At 40.6% G+C, this 17,495-nt stretch overlaps 1 protein-coding gene across 2 annotated transcripts in view; it reads left to right on the forward strand.

The window, feature by feature from the left end:
* Positions 1-17,495, forward strand: part of dennd4c (DENN/MADD domain containing 4C) — a 53,193-nt gene that overhangs the window by 31,523 nt on the left and 4,175 nt on the right. For both annotated transcript variants that reach the window (XM_053628968.1, XM_053628967.1), the window contains exons 10-28: positions 826-1,001; positions 1,099-1,199; positions 1,673-1,891; positions 3,509-3,654; positions 3,927-3,965; positions 4,643-4,773; positions 6,836-6,968; positions 9,282-9,488; positions 9,687-9,815; positions 10,965-11,112; positions 11,420-11,569; positions 12,191-12,325; positions 12,506-12,646; positions 12,823-13,901; positions 14,170-14,362; positions 15,203-15,306; positions 15,612-15,787; positions 16,041-16,226; positions 17,273-17,456. In XM_053628968.1, the coding sequence (XP_053484943.1) occupies positions 826-1,001; positions 1,099-1,199; positions 1,673-1,891; positions 3,509-3,654; positions 3,927-3,965; positions 4,643-4,773; positions 6,836-6,968; positions 9,282-9,488; positions 9,687-9,815; positions 10,965-11,112; positions 11,420-11,569; positions 12,191-12,325; positions 12,506-12,646; positions 12,823-13,901; positions 14,170-14,362; positions 15,203-15,306; positions 15,612-15,787; positions 16,041-16,226; positions 17,273-17,456 (3,777 nt within the window). The remainder of the gene's footprint in view (positions 1-825; positions 1,002-1,098; positions 1,200-1,672; positions 1,892-3,508; positions 3,655-3,926; positions 3,966-4,642; positions 4,774-6,835; positions 6,969-9,281; positions 9,489-9,686; positions 9,816-10,964; positions 11,113-11,419; positions 11,570-12,190; positions 12,326-12,505; positions 12,647-12,822; positions 13,902-14,169; positions 14,363-15,202; positions 15,307-15,611; positions 15,788-16,040; positions 16,227-17,272; positions 17,457-17,495) is intronic.

Genomic DNA, 17,495 nt, shown 5'->3' on the forward strand with positions numbered 1-17,495 from the left:
GGTGTCAGATAGGCTGGCTTGAGTATTATAGAAACTGCTGAGCTTCTGGAATTTTCATGCACAGCACTCTCTAGAGTGCTCCAGTGAGCAGTTCTGCAGGTGGAAACTCCTTGCTGATGAGAGAGGTCAGAGAAGTGCCAGACTGTTTCAAACTGACAGGAAGGCAGTGACTCATATAACCACTCTTTACAACCACGATGATCAGAAAAGTATCTCAAAACGCACAACATGTTGAACTTTGAGGAGGATGGGCTACAACAGCAGAAGACCTCGTTGGGAACAGATTCAAGAACCAAGAACGGGAATCTGAGGCTGCAGTGGGCACAAGCTCACCAAAACTGGACAGTTGAAGACTGGGAAAACATCACCTGGTCTGATGAATCTTGATTTCTGCTTAGACATTCAGATGGCAGGGTCAGAATTTGGGGTCAACAGCATGAATCCATAGAGCCAGCTTGCTTTCTGTCAACAGTTCAGGCTCCTGGTGGTGTAACGATGTGGGGAATATTACAAAATACAAAGTCTTTCAGTGCGCTTCAAAAACCTCCACTGACATCAGATCTGAATCTGATTGAGCACCTTTGAGATGTGATAGAATGAGGGAATCGCAGCTGAAAAAAATGCAGCAATTATTTGATGCAATCAGTTCACCATTGAGTAAAGCCATGTGTTACAGTTAATATCAAATGGTTTTTTTCAGGTGCATTAAAGGCACAGTATACCAGTGACCTATGTATGAGATTGAGAGAGGGTGTATACTGTAAATCTCCATAATGTAGAAAAAGATGATGTTTGACATTTCCATCCATCTCTGTCCCCTTCCAGATGATCTTTCCTTTCCAGTGGCAGTGTCCCTACATCCCTCTGTGTCCTCTGTCTCTGGCTGGGGTTCTGAATGCGCCCTGTCCTTTCATTGTTGGAGTGGACTCCAGATACTTTGACCTCTATGATCCCCCACCAGATGTGGTTTGTGTGGACCTGGACACCAACACTATCTACCTGTGAGCTCTGTGTAAACTTAAAAAATCCTGGTAACAACTGGTAACAGTGTTTGCATTTCTGTGTCATCAGTCTACTAACATTTTAATCTTGCAATAGGTCTGATGAGAAGAGGAACTCCAGCTGGAAGAATCTCCCAAAGAAGCCTTGCAAGAGCCTGATTAACTCGCTGTTTAACCTGCACCACCAGCTTAATATTGGTAAGAAGGTTCTGTAACTGTTCACCTAGAAGGACCTTAATCTTACCACTTATCTCACTAAATATGGTATCTGGGTTATGACAGGATCAGACATTAGGTCTGTGTATAGCAGATACAAGTACATAAAATTCCTTTCTTACAAAGGTCCAGATAAGCAGCTAACTTAACAGAACAATGATAACAATTACTTTGTAATGCTTTTAACCACTAATGATTAGACTGTAGCTATAAATAACATCGTTAGAAGTGGTTATGGTTTACTTTCGAAGTGGCATTACCACTTTTGACTAGTGCCATAGAATTTGACATGGTTTCTCTCTCCAGTTATGTTTAAACATTGTTTTTGTTGTTAAATTTCTCTTAAACAAGCCATGTCATCATTTTTACTTTTATCGGTTTGTAAAACCTTTAGTTATACAGTATCTGTTTTGCTGAAGGCTTTCTAAGTAACGCTGTGGTGTTTGAATATCCAGTGAGGCGGACAACTCCAGAAGGCTCGGCGGCAGATATGACCCCGATGGAGGCTGACTTCACATGGCATAAAAAGATGACCGCTCTCGAGATGGAGATTCAAGAAGCCTTCCTGCGTTTCATGGCCTCAATATTAAAGGGCTATCGATACTACCTCAAACCCATCACCGAGGCGCCCTCTGAGAAGGCCACTGCTGCTGACTCCCTCTACGATCTGCAGGGTAACAAAGTTCATGCGAATTGACTACATGAAATTTGGTTAATGTTGTATGTTATTGATTGTGTAACTTTGGTTTGAAGGTATTTCTAAGGTTTGAAGGCTCTTACTTCAAAAAACAGGAAGAAAAAAACATTTTTGGAAGGAATCTTTTAGTTACTAGGCTTCTGGATGATAATGTGGAATACAGTACAATAGTTTTTTTTTCTTGCATAAAGGTGAATGTGTATATGTACACTATATAGTCAAAAGTATGTGGACACCTAACCATGACAACCATGTGTACTTCTTACTGTTATAATAACTGCCACTCTTCTGGGAAGGCTTTACACTATATTTTGGAGCGTGGCTGTGGGGATTTGCTCATTCGGCCACAAGAGCGTTCGTGAAATCAGTGATTGGTGTCGGAAGAGGAGGCTTGGGGTGCATTCGGTGTTCCAGTTTATTCTAAAGGTGTTCAGTGGGGTTGAGCTCAGGACCCTTGAGTTCTACTTGGCAAACCATGTCTTTATGGACCTCGCTTGTGCACAGGGACATTGTCATGCTGGAACTGGTTTGGGGCTCTTAGTTCCAGTGAAGGGAAATCTTAATGCTACAGCATGCAAAGACATTCTATACAATTTTGTGCTTTCAGCTTTGTGACAGCAGTTTAGAGAAGGCCCTCTTATAGGTGTGATGGTCAGGTGTCCATGTGCGTTTGCCGTATTGTGTAGTTAGTAAAAGTAAGATATTGAATAAAATGATGATTAATCAATAGTCATGCAATTATATATAAAGCCAGTCTTTATTATTATTTTTGTAGGACACTTTGTTTACTGTAAAGTACTGGAAGGTTGAATTAAACCTGAATGATATATATATATATATATATATATATATATATATATATATATATATATATATATATATATATATTATATTTGTTTATTTATATATTTATAATAACATGTATTTTAACATTAATAATGTGTATACTGAGTAATAAAAAAGTCTGGTGTTTTGTTAAAGCATATTAAACATTCAAAAACCTTTTTAATTTTTTTTTTTTTAAAAGATTACAGCATTTTAGTTTTTTGTTTATAAAAATGTTTAATTTTGATATCTGAACTATATGCACATGTACCTATAATTTAAGTCTCTCCTGTGATGAGATTTAGATATGGTTGTCTGTCTCATCTCCAAGTTGTGGGTTTTACTGGGACAAAAACAAAAATGCCACGTTTGCACACATGGGACCAATTGCACTAGGCCTAGTTTTAGCAATACTGTCTGAGTTACAAATCATCAAACCTCTCTAAATATTTCTGTTGCATTATAAATGTAGTTAATATTTCAAAGCATTGACTGGTTAAAATACAATGTCTGAACAATTCGGACTTATTAAAAGCACAACCTGCAGGATTCGTTTGATAACCTGTAATTATGAAATCCATGCTACTGATGTTCTGTTACCATGATTAAGATGCTCATGTGTCATGTTAACCTTTTAGTTGTCATGATTGTGCACAATACTATATCCATATTGCTCTACAGGCGTAGTTCTACAGTGACTCAGTATTGATATCTTGTGCTACAGCTAAAGGCACAATGCGTTGTTGACTGTTTTGCTATTCTGCTTCAGGGTTTTTAAAGAGTCGAGATCGTGCTCACCAGAAATTCTACTCCCAGCTCACCAAGACTCAGTTATTTATTCGCTTCATAGAGGAATGCACCTTTGTCAGCGACAAAGACACTGGCTTAGCCTTTTTTGACTACTGCATTGAAAAGGTACCCCTCTCTCTCTCACACACACACATTCTGCCTTGGCACTTCAAACTGTTGTTGCCTCTGGCAACAGACAGAGATTTTCATCTGCATATTGCCCCTCTGATTTTTTTTATTATTTTTTTTTTTTAATGCTTTTATATGATTAATGTCACAGCAAAGTAAACATGGTTCTTTTAGTAGTAGGATATGTAAAGCACCTTCATTTGTACTCTTATCATGGGTAACAGAGATTCCTATTATTTGAGTTTTTTCCTCCCTCACTTCTCTTATAGCTTTTCCCGTCTGATAAAGGAACAGACAAGGGCACAAAGGTAAGCCTCATTTTCCCTGAAATATTTCTGTGCAACACACTTCACTACGCTGTCATCATTATTATGAGGACAGGGAAAAAAATGTTAGACCAAACCTGGAGGCATGAAGTTAGATAAGTGCAGATGGTGTTGGAAGGGGGAAGTACCCCTTGCTGCTGAATCGAGCACGGCTTTGGTGTCAAGCCTGTTAGAGCCTCTTGGTCATGTAACAGGCTTCAGATCAGCTTTTAAGGAAGATTGAGGCCAGATGGCCTTTGCTGTTCATATGCAGTACCATCGGTTTAATGGGGTAAATAATTAACTATGCCATCTGCTGTTGGAAATGTTGGCACATTGTTAATCTAAACCCATCAAGCTGTAAAAGACATGGAAAGTCCCTGTGTTTTAGGGGAATTAGTGCTCATTAAATCACCAGTCAGTATGTAAATATTGTTAGGATTTTCACAGCACAAAATAAAATAATTTAATGATTTGTAGATGACTTATTTGCCCCTTGATATTCGTGTTATCCTTAACTTTTTCTCAGGAAAGCAACAGTGATTGTGAAAGAGATGATGATTATTTTAATTTTTGCATGGTAATGATTAACAGTATCATTTGTGCAGCCTTGGATCTTAGAGGAAATGGGATGATTATCCCGGAGCAGCTTCAATTTGACTGGTTACTCTTTCTTGCAGGTTGAAGGAGAGCTATCAGAAGACACCAGGCTGGTAGAGCTGGATGAGTCTCAGAAGAGCGAGCACACTGTCTTTATCTTGCCCCCAGAGCCCCCTGCCAATGATGGCCCAGATCCTCCTCCAAAATACATGTGTGTCTAACACACTCTCACTTACTTATAAATTTACTTGTAATTTAAGTCGGAACCTGCCAACATATAAAAAAGAAAGAAAAGCCTTCCATTTGAAATCTGTCTTTCTGTTGAAATGCATGTGCTATATTCATACTATACCAATAATTGTCCTGACATTTGCTAGTTTTCTGTTAATTTGCAGTGTAGTGGTTTATTTATCCACTGATCTTATGCTGCACTTTGTACTCTACCTGAATAGCATATGAAGGCTCTTGGATCCATTAGCACAAGGCTAGCGACATCTGTTTTTATACTTGTCAATACCAAAGGCCCTATACTCAATTCCATGCCAGCCTTGAGTCAGCTTGGCCATGATTGCAGATGCTGACATCCATTACTCAACTGTCTGCTCTGCATTGACTGTGTTTTTGCTCACCATGTCTCTTAGCACTTTTCCCTCAGACATGCTTGGTTAACTGCTATCCCACATTTTTTTTTCCACTGCCAGGGGAGACATACCGTCCCTAAGTACTCGTGCCAAGTTTAGTTACGCTTGTGACCCAAGTACCATGCAATCTGAGCTGGGACATATGGGTGGAGCTAGCAACGGGTTAATCAGTAAAATGCAATTATCACAAACCGCAATTTTCACTTGTAGTGTAGTGATGGTTTTACCAAAAATTTATTTTTACTTTTCACACCTTATTTATGGCAGGTCAAATACAACAATAACAGTAAACACTGTCCCCTGTTTATGTCTAGTGGGTGTAAGTACAAGTAACGGGTATTGTGTTGATGTCATTTTTCCATTTGTCCGTTTACATACACTCACTGAACACTTTATTAGAAGCACTATAATAATTCTGGATAGGGCCTCTCTTTGCTCTCAGAACACTCTGTTCTTTGTAGCATGGATTCCACAAGATGTTGGAAACATTCCTTTGAGATTTCAGTCCATGTTGACATGATCGCATCATGCAATTCCTGCAGATTTTTCAAGTGCACTTTGATGCTGTGAATCTCCCGTTCCACCACACCACGCCGTCCCAAAGCTGTTCTACTGGATACAGATTCAGTGACTGGGAAGGAAAGTGAAGAACACTGAACTCATCGTCATGTTCATGAAACCAGTTTGAGGCGATTTTTGCTTTGTGACATGGTGGATTATCATGCTGGAAATAGCCATTAGAAGATTGGTAAATTGTGGCCATGAAAGGATGCACATGGTCAGCAACAATACTCAAATAGACTGTGGCATTCAAGTGATTATTTTCTTGGCATACTTTGGGCCAGTTAATACCAATCATTCCCCACACCAATACACCACCAGCCTGGACTGTTGAAAAAGGCAGGTTGGGTGCATGGATTCATGCTGTTGGCATGAATGGTAGGTTGGCAAGTTCTGACCCTACCATCTGGGTGCCTCAGCAGAAATCGAGATTCATCAGACCAGGCTACATGTTTTTTTTTTTGTTTGTTTGTTTGTTTGTTTCCCCCCCCAGTTTTCAAATGTCCAGCCTCAGCTTTCTGTTCTTGGCTGACAATCCAACATGATCTTCTGCTGTTGTATCCCATCTGCCTCAAGATGCTTAACATGTTGTGCATTCTGAGGTGCTTTTCTGCTCACCACAATTGCACAGAGTGGTTATCTGAGTAGCCTTTCAGCTCAAATTGTTGACCTCTCTCAACAAGTTGTTTTTGTCTAGAGACGTGTGTGTGTGTGTCTGTGTGTGTGTGTGTGTGTGTGTGTGTGTGTGTGAAAATCCCAGGAAATCAGCCGTTATAGAAAAATTCAAACCAGCCTGTCTAGCACCAACAATCATGCCACAGTCAAAATCACTGAGATCACATTTTTCCCCATTCTGATGGTTGATGTGAACATTACCCGAAGCTGTTGGCCCGTATCTGCATGATGTTCTGCATTGCACTGCTGCCACATAATGATTAGGCAATTGCATAAATGAATAGTTTTACAGATGTTCCTCATAAAGTGCTCAGTGAATGTACATAATGTTCTTCACTTTTTTTTTTTTTTAACTTTTGATTTTTACATTCTGTTTATTGAACATTTGTCCAACAGCTACAAGAGCTTCCCTCGCTTGCGGCTGGAGTTATTTGATTGTCCATTAGAGCTGAAGCCAGCACTCAGCACCAGAGCCGCAGGTTCCAGTGTGTCCAGCAGCCCCGCACTCCTTGCTAAAAGAACTAAGCAGGTATAACCACAATATACACACCAAACTATGCTGCACAATATTCCATTACAGCATGTAAGGTACTGGGAACTTGCCGTGTCATTCTAGATCAACATGTTGTTAGAATCAGTGACTTTCTGGCTACTAATGAACTAGAATCATTTTGCAACAGCGGCTGCTTACCTAGTAATCACACGTTGGACCCATGACTAGAGTAAATGTTTTTAGTACACAACGATGCAATGTCTTGACTCATAGTTACATTTACAAACTGTCAGCATGCTCTTTTTGAGGGATTAGTGGTCGGTTATGTTTAACCTATAGTAATAGAGTTTAGTTTACTGTAATCAGTATGGATGACTTTCAAATGTAAACTAACGAAGTGTAACAACACTACATCTGTTGATCTAAAGTTGTTTTTGACATGATTGTACAGTCGAGCTTGGCTGCAAATTGAGAGAAATAATTATGAAACTGAGGAAGTTCAATTTGATTTGTATGTCTGATGGCTGCTTTGTTGTCGCTATAAAAAGATCACCGTGCTGTTGTTCTCAGAACAACAGATACAGACCAATCATGTGCATACATGCGGTGCAAAATGATGACGAATATCATTTTGGACTTGTATACAAGCTGCATGAATTTCAGTCTGATTCTTGAGTCTGAGGTTGCTCTGCCACATATCAGAATACATTTCAGATTATAAACGTTTACCTTCAGTGTGAATGTAGCGATCGGGACAGCTAAATATTACAGCAACCAGTTGTGTCTGCTGTTTAAGACAACATAAAACACGTATTGGAACATTTTTCTCAACGGGTCATTTTTTTCAAGTAACTTGGGAGGGAAGAGGTTTTTTTTGTTTGTTTGTTTGTTTTTTGTTTGTTTTTGTTTTTTCAGCTGGGTTTTGATTAGCTTGTGAAAAGTGGGAGTACCAAAACAAATATGAACAGAGGAGCGTGACCCCCACACCACCACTGGCATTTAAGGAGGCAAAGGCAGATGAAATTCTATTCATACAGGATGTAGAGATGTAGGAGTAGGACGAAAAACGTTTGTACTTGCTGTCATGAACATCTCGAGGAACTCAGTGGGTGAGTGGGAGGTGAAACATGATAGGTTCTTATTTTAATTTTTTTGTCCACCTATAATTCTACCATGACACACCTGTTAATCGTGCACAATCTGACTAAAGACATAAGCTAACAAAGTGTAAAAAAAAAATAAAATAATCATCATCATAAAAAATAAAAAAAGGTGAAATCAGTAAAACAAAGATGCAGTAATAGAGTTCATATGACCTGAAAGAGGCCTTTAAACCTCTAGACTGTTGGTAGAAGTATGCATTTGAGGTGAGAGCTGTTACCTTTTAAAATGGTGGTCTGAAAAAAGTGTCATGGCAAGAAATACAGAACTACGTTTATAGAAATCACATCTGTGCTTTGTAGGGTTTGTTTTGTTTCCCCCCCCCCCCCAAATTCCAGTTTCTTACTCGTGTGTTTTAACACCTTTTGATACTCCTGCTCATACATCAACCTTAGAGCTGAATGGAAAGGAGAGAACTTGGGTGTGCTGTCAGACATGTGTTTCTTTTCTCACTTCATCTTCCCTTCTGATGAAGGTCCACATTTTTAGCCTCTGTAGATTAATATGGAGAAAGACAATATAAACACAGGTGGCCACCGTCATTTCTGGATTTGGGTAAGGTTTGTTTATTTATTTATTTATTTATTTAACTTGTGTGTGTTCTTTAAAAGTCTTGGTGGAGCGGCAGGATATTGGTGTATTGAAGGAGAACGGATGCTATATCAGGAACAAGTGTCCAGTGTGGAGAGGATCTCTGAAGCAAGTCAAATGCTATTTTTAGGCCATTGTTGAACACATTTGAGAGACTGCACTCCTTTTACTGAAGACATTCATAAACGCAGAACATGTGCGCTATTGAACAGGGACTTAACATTACGTAGAGCTTACCTTAATAAACCAGTGTGAACTGTTAAAAGATCTCCGTTTTCCCATCTAACTTTAGAAGTTTAGGATGTAGGTATTTAGAATCATCTTTTTCATTTACATTACATTTATTCATTCAGCAGATGCTTTTATCCAAAGCAACTTACAAATTAGGAAATACAAGCGAAGCATCTTTTAACTCACTTGTCAGGTGGCTTTCGGAGACAAATTATAAGGACGGCAAGACTGAAATTTAAATGTCATGTGGTTAAGCTTATGGTTTGAAAAGCGTTCATATTTGCTACACTTCTATTAGAATATTATAACCTATTATGGCATAGTATTACATTTAATGTTGTTCTGTCTGTGTCTTTCATATCATAGGAAGTCAAGTTGGCCTACAAGATGGCAAAGCGCTTCTATTCAAACCCTCAGCTGTGGGCTAAGTGTCTATTCAGCCACTGCTATAGCCTGTGGTTTATCTGCCTGCCAGCAGGCATGCGTTTGGCTCAATCCAAACCCCGTGCCATGCAGCAAGCACTCGATGTTCTGCTCAAGATGAGGAGCTCTGAGGTGGAGGTGCTGGATGAGGTTAGTTTGTCTTTTGTGGGCATCAGGTTTTGTGTGAAATAAGCTGTTGAGTATAATTTCAAGAAAAATATGTCCCGTTGTATGGTTTGGATACACTGTTCTGCTTTATATATGTGTATATATGTATGTTTCTATGTTTTTACAGATGTATAAAATGTGTTGAATTTTAAAGGAGGGTTAATTGTGTGTCTGTGGCAGGTGTGTTATCGTGTGGTAATGCAGCTGTGCGGGCTGTGGGGAATGCCTGTCATGGCCGTGCTTGTCCTAATGGAGATGAAGAAGGCTGGCGTTGAGGCCAATGCTATCACTTATGGATACTACAACAAGGTAGTGAAGTGCATTCAACTCGCTAGAATAGGGCCGGGCGATATATCGATATAATATCGATATCGTGATAAATGATGACGCGATACATTTTTCTGATTTATCGTTGGTATAGTGATGCATTTTATTTTTTTACGCTTTTAATAATTATACATCAACTGGTACTGAATGGATTCAGTTTATTCGACACGTGTTTATTTTTTTTACTTAATCTTCTTTGTCTTTGCAGGCATTTTTAAAAATATCGTCAAACTCAGTTTAACCTTTTTTGTGTGTGTGTATTTGACTACTGTTTGCAGACAGATTGTTGGCTAATTTATATATTGTGATGCACGTCGTATCCTATCGTGATATAGATATTTTTGTCATGTCGCCCAGCCCTACTCTAGCACCGCAGGAAACACTCTCTCACACACTGCTATTTATAGGCGTGTCACATGCACAACTTGGTCACATACTGACCAAACAAAACTTTCAGAGTAAACATTAACCATACACACTGTGTGTATTTGGCTAATGCAAAACCAAAATACAGCTGTTCCTAATTAAAGTGGTTGGAGAGTACATGTAGGAGAAGACAAAAATTACTTTTAGAATTCTGTCTAGAATCCGTCAGATTTTGATGAACAAAAAATCACCATTTCGTTGCACATTTGCAACACAATAGCCTCATGTTAAATAAACAGCATCATGTTAACAGTTGTTCCTAAACTGACAACATCATCAGAATCTCTTGATGACATGAATTCTTCTGTTTCAATAGTCTTGAAAGCGCACAATTCATCGTCTGCTGTCACTGTGCTGTATTTCAGTACAAACGCAGAAACAAATTCTGAATTACAAAACATAGTAAACATGGTTTCAACATTTACTTAAACTGGTCTGTTTAGAATTTGAAGGCTTTTTCACAATCGAACGTTGTATCAGCTTCTGTAAGCCACCAGAAAACTGAGGCCATACTTTTTTTTTTTTTGGTCATTTTTGTTTAGCATGAATCACACAGCAATAAACACTCTCAACACTAAAAACAAAACTTTTTTTTTTTAACTGCCAAGAGGAAAATTTTCAATCCAGGATGTGTCACTATGGGGGGGAAAAAAATTGTTATGGTTACGCTGACCCCTGAGGCTGTGTGTGTATGTGTGTGTGCAGGCTGTTTTGGAGAGCCCTTGGCCTAGTCGAAACCGCAGCGGCCGCTTCATGTGGACTAAACTAAGGAACGTGGTGCGAGGGGTGGCCCAGTTTAAACAGGCTGTGCGGGGAGAAGTTCAGTCAAAAAGAGCTCCTCCTATTACAGCAGGTAAGAGGGAGATCACATAACTTGTATCGGTTTTGTAGGGTGTGGTTTATATATATATATATATATATATATATATATATATATATATATATATATATATATATATATAATATATGACCGTGCTGACCATCACTTTCCTGAGTACTGAGAACAGTCAGGTTAATTCAGCTGGACATGGTTTTATTAGTCAAAACTGCTAGTACAATACTAGCCAAACCTCTAGATCCGGACATACAATGTGTGTCCTTTAATTAGCTCTGTTCAGTGATTATGTTGTGTGTTATTGAGTACTGTTCTCGGTCTGCAGTGGTGTCTCTGGACGCAATAGCAGATGGTGATGGGGACAGACTCAGCCACTGCAGTGCCGACAGCTCCAGTGAAGCTAACGGAGAAGAACACACCCTGTTCTCACGCGGACTGATTGTAGGAGACAAAAAAGGATGTCAGTTGAGTACAGGTAATGCCCATAACGCACATATAGCATACACACTCTCGCACTCATACGAACAACTAGTATGCACACCTCATGCTTTAGTTCTGTTTACTATCTGATAACGACTGTTCCAGCAGCTTACAAGCAACTCATTTGTAACATACTTGAACACATTTGGCTCACATGGGTCAGTTTTGTGGTTCCACTAACACGAAGTTGCTAGTGGAAAACTATATGCTCTTGAAAGAGTTTAAAAATATTTACCAACATTGTTATTAAAGACATAGTCTTTAATATAGTTATTGTTATTAAAGACATAGTCACTGCTCTTCTGTAGGATTCCTCTTGTTTTGTATCACTTCATTATGGGGTTTCAGTTGATGTACGAAGATTCAAATTTGAATTATAGTAATATGTTCGTGTGTTTCAGAAAATGACAGTAGTATTGGAAGAATTGTTGATATTTTGCTGTGGCTCATGCTTCAACATTAATTTTTAAGCTGCTGTTATTTAGCCAAGTTTAGCTAATTACGTTATATGGACTAACTACAAACCTATGTGGCTTTTCGGTTTTCTAGCAGGACTGCTGTGAAAGACACATCTATAAGACTTTGTTTATTTTTCTCTTGTTCTTGTATATTTTAGGTGGGCAGTCTGACCAAGGTTATGGCTCGAAGGATGAGCTCCATCAGGACTCTATAGATGCTTTTAAAACTATAGCCTTTCCACTCTCTGATGAGCAATCCAACAAGAGCAAAACAGAGAAGAGTCAACAGAATGGTAATGCACTTACTGCTGATCAGTAGAAAATCTCTCTAATTGATTATTCACCATTTGAAATCATTGTTATTCGTGGTTTGGTTTCGGCTTCTAGCTTTGCTTAGTATGTGTGAGCGTTTCTGGAAAACGAGTTTGTTTTATGTGGTGTTTAATGTGACTTTGTTCTGTGGTTTTGTGTAGTTGAGAACATTGCTGGCTCTGTGGATAGTGCATTGGCTGTGTCAGAGCCCCCCAGTCCTGCTGAATCTACCCACCCTCCTGCCAGCATCGTCAAACAGCTCAGCGTAAGCTTTGACAAAACCATAGGGAGACAAGATTCAGGTACGCCTAATTAATTCGGCTTAGAATTAATTACATCCCTAAACAAATGTATCTTTTCCGTGAACCCATATTTTATCTTAACTGTGCAGAAGTGTAATTGTGGTGATCTCACAAAGAACGTAAGATAAAGCATATTTCTAAACAATAACTGCCATGTCTCATTGTAACTGTTTTAGGTGGGAAACTCTTCACTGCTCACAGTAAGACTGAGGACATTGTCCTACCAGAGGATGAAGGCACTACAAACCCAGATTCGACACAAAGCAGCCAACAGCAGAGGGCCAAAGCTTTCGCAGAGCGCAGCTGCAGTTTCAGTGCGGAGAGTCGAGCGGGCATGTTGCTGAAGAAGAACAGTCTGGAGTTGAGTGTGGACCACATGGGCGCAGACGCAAAAATCCTCGCTGCTGCTTTTTCCGGTGGCAAGACTCCTCCTCCTTCTACAGCCTCAGCCTCTGTCTTTAGTGACCTAGGTGTGGCACCTATTGAAAACTCTGGCCTTGAGGAGGAGGTTAATGAGAAGATGGAGTTAATCAGTTTCGAAGAGAAAACGGATGAAGACAAGGGCAAAACGGAAAAGACAGCCGAGGAAGTAATGCCTAAGGGGAGCTCCGAAGAACTGGAGAGAAGCGTGAGCAGCTCATCAGCCTCCTCTAAGGCAGCGGAGAGAGATGTGGTAGAAATAGGCGCGGATCCTCTTTCCTTGCTGGCCTCTGAAAGCGAAGAAGCAGCGTCCATTCAGAGTCAAGAATCTGCACGCCTCGTCCCAGCAGTGGTCTCACGAAACCTTGCTGACGAGATCGAGATGTACATGAACCTGAAGAGCCCATTAGGAGCCAAGGCCTCCAGCATGGAACTGCACCAGGAGGCCGAGCCTAAAGGTGATCACGTGGAGACTCCTGCCTGTAAGCAGTCTTTTGGACGAAGGTCTAGCCTCCCTGCAGGCCCAGTGAAGACCCCTGATTCACTGGAAACCTCTAAACGCAGCCCTGCTGTCACACGCTCTAAGACTTTTGCAATTAAGTCCCTGAAGACCCCTAGTGGTGATGGTCAAAGGTCATCGTCTCTGTCTGCACTAGTGAGGTCTTCACAGAGCGGCTCATTAGGCTCGGTCATCAACTCCATCTCGGGTATCAAGATGGATGCCTTGCTTTCAGGACCTAAAGTGGACATGCTGAAGTCAGGCATGAAGCAAGCGGCTAACGTAGCCAGTAAAGTTTGGGGGGCTGTGGCCTCTGCCTACTATTCAGACGACGAGGTGAGCAGGAGGTTATTTGACTCGGGGAGAAATAATAAAGACCAATTTATATACTGATAGAGCCGTATAATATTATCAGTGGTTTCCAGTGTTGGTCTGTGGAGAGGTTGTTTCAATGACATAATATTGATTTTACACTGAGTGACTGAAAGGAGCTCTTTATGGGGAATAAAATAATCATAATGAACTTATTTATTTATAGTTATGAAATTCTCATGCATTTCTAAGCATGAATCATCTTATAATACTAAAGCTTTGCTGCTTGCAGGAGGAGGAGAGCCAACCTGGGGACAGCTTCCCTGCTCGACTGGAGGAGCAGCTGATGTGTGGAAACGGGACAGACAGCACTATGCCCAGAGGACTGATGCCCAGCCTGGCCGCCAATGGCCTCACACACAGCACCACCAGCCTGGGCAGCAGCAGCGGGAGCAGTGATACCGGCCGGGCACAGCACACTGCATGTGCGTGAAACACGTACACACACAAAAGTGGTATCAGTTGACTGTATGCTACCAAAAAAACATTTTCCACTGCACAAAGTACCAGAAGTTTTTTTTTTCACTCTTTATTTTTTTTTTATTTTTTTTTTTCCCCATTTGGTCACCATTCTCGTATCTACCAACATGAATCATGCTGCTCAGCTCAGGAAATTAAACATGACTATGCTTTTCCACTGACTTAAGCATCGCTGCTGAATCTAGTTCCTGTTCTAGCCAGGGTACTACATGAGCCGAGCAAGGACGTATGTGTGGGGCTGTAAATAGTGCAAAGCATTGACTGGTCAAATGAAACTGTCAAAATACACAAAAGTATCTTGATTTAATGACTTGTATAAAGTCACTTTTCTACCAGCACAAAAATCAAATTGTTGTTCAGCTTGATTTTTTCTGTTGCTTCCCTGTGTCACTGTGTACTGTAAAGGTGTAACCGATTTTACTTCTGTATAGTCAGGTTGGAAAATGAACTAGAAACCCGGGTTTCTAGCGGTTCCGCTAAATCCTGATTGTGCCAGTTGAAATAAATCATAAATACATATCTCTTCATCCATTATCACAGAAATATTGCATTTAGCAGACATACTTATCCAGAGTGACTTACAGAAGTATGTGAACATAAACATATGTTCACGCTAATACGAATAGGCCGTGATCTATGAATACCATCATTCTAAAACACCGTTACATAGAAGTACAAGAGTTACTACAGCAAAGAAAATTTTTTTTTTTTTTTTTTTTTTTTTATAAGCTGTGCAGATACATAATTCTTTCACTTTTGTGACCGCTCCTCTGTATGTTCTACAGCCATGACTCCTGGCAGGTCCATGAAGGGAGACTCCGAGAGATCTGAGCAGGGCTCCTCTCATCATGCCAGCACTTCCAGCATCTATCAGAACTGTGCTTTAGAGGTGAGAGTAGCACCCTCTGCTGATCATACTGCATTCCTAAACTCCTGTAGTCTGTCCTTTTTTTTCTTTTTTTTCTTTTTTTTTTTCCTTCAGCATGTAATTTTTAATCTTTTAAAAAGGTTACTAGTGATTTGGCTCCAATTGTTCGATTGGATTGTGGTTACACTATAAAGTACATGAGCATCTGAAATACCTTGTACCCTGAAAAGTGTTTTATTTTGTCCTTCTTATGCCATTTTCCATTTGTTACATTGTTCCAGGGGAGCGTTTTGTAATACAGCAGTGATGTGTGCTTTCCTCCGTAGGTGCTAATGTCGAGCTGCTCTCAGTGTCGCTCCTGTGAGGTGCTGGTGTACGATGAGGAGATCATGGCAGGTTGGACAGCGGACGACTCCAACTTGAACACGACATGTCCTTTCTGCCACAGCTCCTTCCTGCCTCTGCTGCATGTGGAGTTCCACGACCTGCGCCCTCCGTCTGGGTGAGCTGAGTGAAAAATCCGATGACACTTGGCAGACACAAATTTTCTCCTTTTTTTTCTTGTCCTTTTAAATTATTGATTCTAATGAATTTTTCAGAATATCATGAGACTCAAACTGACCTTGTTGGTTTTAATTTCACTTTAAGTGCTTTTCTCATGTTGCATCATTTCGCTTATTTTCAGCGTGACTTCAGAAGTAAAACGCTATACACAGTTTTAACATTCACATTGTTCTTTTACGGTGTGAACACAGGTTCTATGTGACAAGCACCTCAGGAGACAGTATCCACAGTGGCAGCACACAGCCTACAGCCTCCAGCTCAGAGATAAAGGTGGGCAGTCCCAGTGACCCCGCTGATCTCATCAACTTCTCAGAATCTCCTGACAGCAAAAAGGAGACTGAAGGGACACTGACCTTCCAGACTGGCACACAGAAAGCGTATGTTATTTCCATATTCATGTCATATGTTTAAAATTGGGTAATGATATGATATTAAAGTTTCTTCACACACACAGAATGCAAATTGCATCCTTAAAGTATTCAGTTTTAAGTATATATTAAACAAAACTTCACAAACATTTAGCATTCCAGTACACATTTGCAGAGCCATATCTCCCTGCAGTTTTCGCCTGGTTTCCCACTGAAGCTAAGCAGCGTTGGGCCTGGCCAGTACCTGGGGAAAATTAGGGTTACTGCTGGAAGTGGTATTAGTGAGGCCAGCAGGGGGCGCTCACCCTGTTGTCTGTGTGGGGCCTAATGCCCCAGTATAGTGACGGGGACACTATACTGTAAAAACAGCTCTGTCTTTCAGATGAGATGTTAAACCGAGGTTCTGACACTCTATGGTCATTAAAAATACCAGGACACGTATTGTAAAGTCTAGGGATATAACTCTGGTGTCCTGGTGAAATTCCCCCATTGGCCCTTATCTATCATGACCCCCTAATAATCTCCATCCCTGAATTGGCTACATCACGCTCCTCTCCACTAATAGCTGGGGGGTGATTTGGCATACTATGGCTGCCGTCGCATCATCCAGATGGATGCTGCACCGTGGTGGTGGTTGAGGAGATTCCCACCCCCTCCCCAATACTATGTTAACTGTGTGCGTGCGTGCGTGCGTGCATGATACCGCCCCAGTGATCATGTCATGTAGTGTAGTGCTTCCTGCCTGAAAGTGAGACATGCCAATTTTGTTACTGTTTTAGCCCACACCACCACTTCTATGTAACAAGCTGTCATTTTAGACGAGCTATTGTTCATATAACTGTTTTTGCCACGTAACAAACTGATTACATCAGACCTGTAGCAGTTAATTATCATTTACTCTAAAGAGACTGTGATGCGAGTAACACTGCTGTAATGCTACTACTGCACAAAGTGTGTCCATGTGTGTACCATAACCTCCTCAGTTTTCTTTATGTATAGTGTTGTGTGTTTTTTTTTTTTTTTTTTTTTTTTTTAAACTCTTTGTATTTCCACAGTCTGGTGCCAGAGCCAGTGATTTCAGACCCTCTGGGCCTGTTGGAGAGGCAGGCAGAGAAGCGCAGCACATCTCTGACTCGCAGTAACAGTGTGGGTGGGCCTCTTCAGAACCTGGACTCCATCCAGCGGCCCAGTCATGGAGTGTCCACCACTAGCCTGCCCAATAGCCTGCAGGAAGTGGTGGTAAGTGCTGCTGGCAGTTCTGTTGTTGGTGTCATCAAT

This window comes from Ictalurus furcatus, chromosome 7, assembly GCF_023375685.1.
Source record: "Ictalurus furcatus strain D&B chromosome 7, Billie_1.0, whole genome shotgun sequence".
Taxonomy (NCBI): domain Eukaryota; kingdom Metazoa; phylum Chordata; class Actinopteri; order Siluriformes; family Ictaluridae; genus Ictalurus; species Ictalurus furcatus.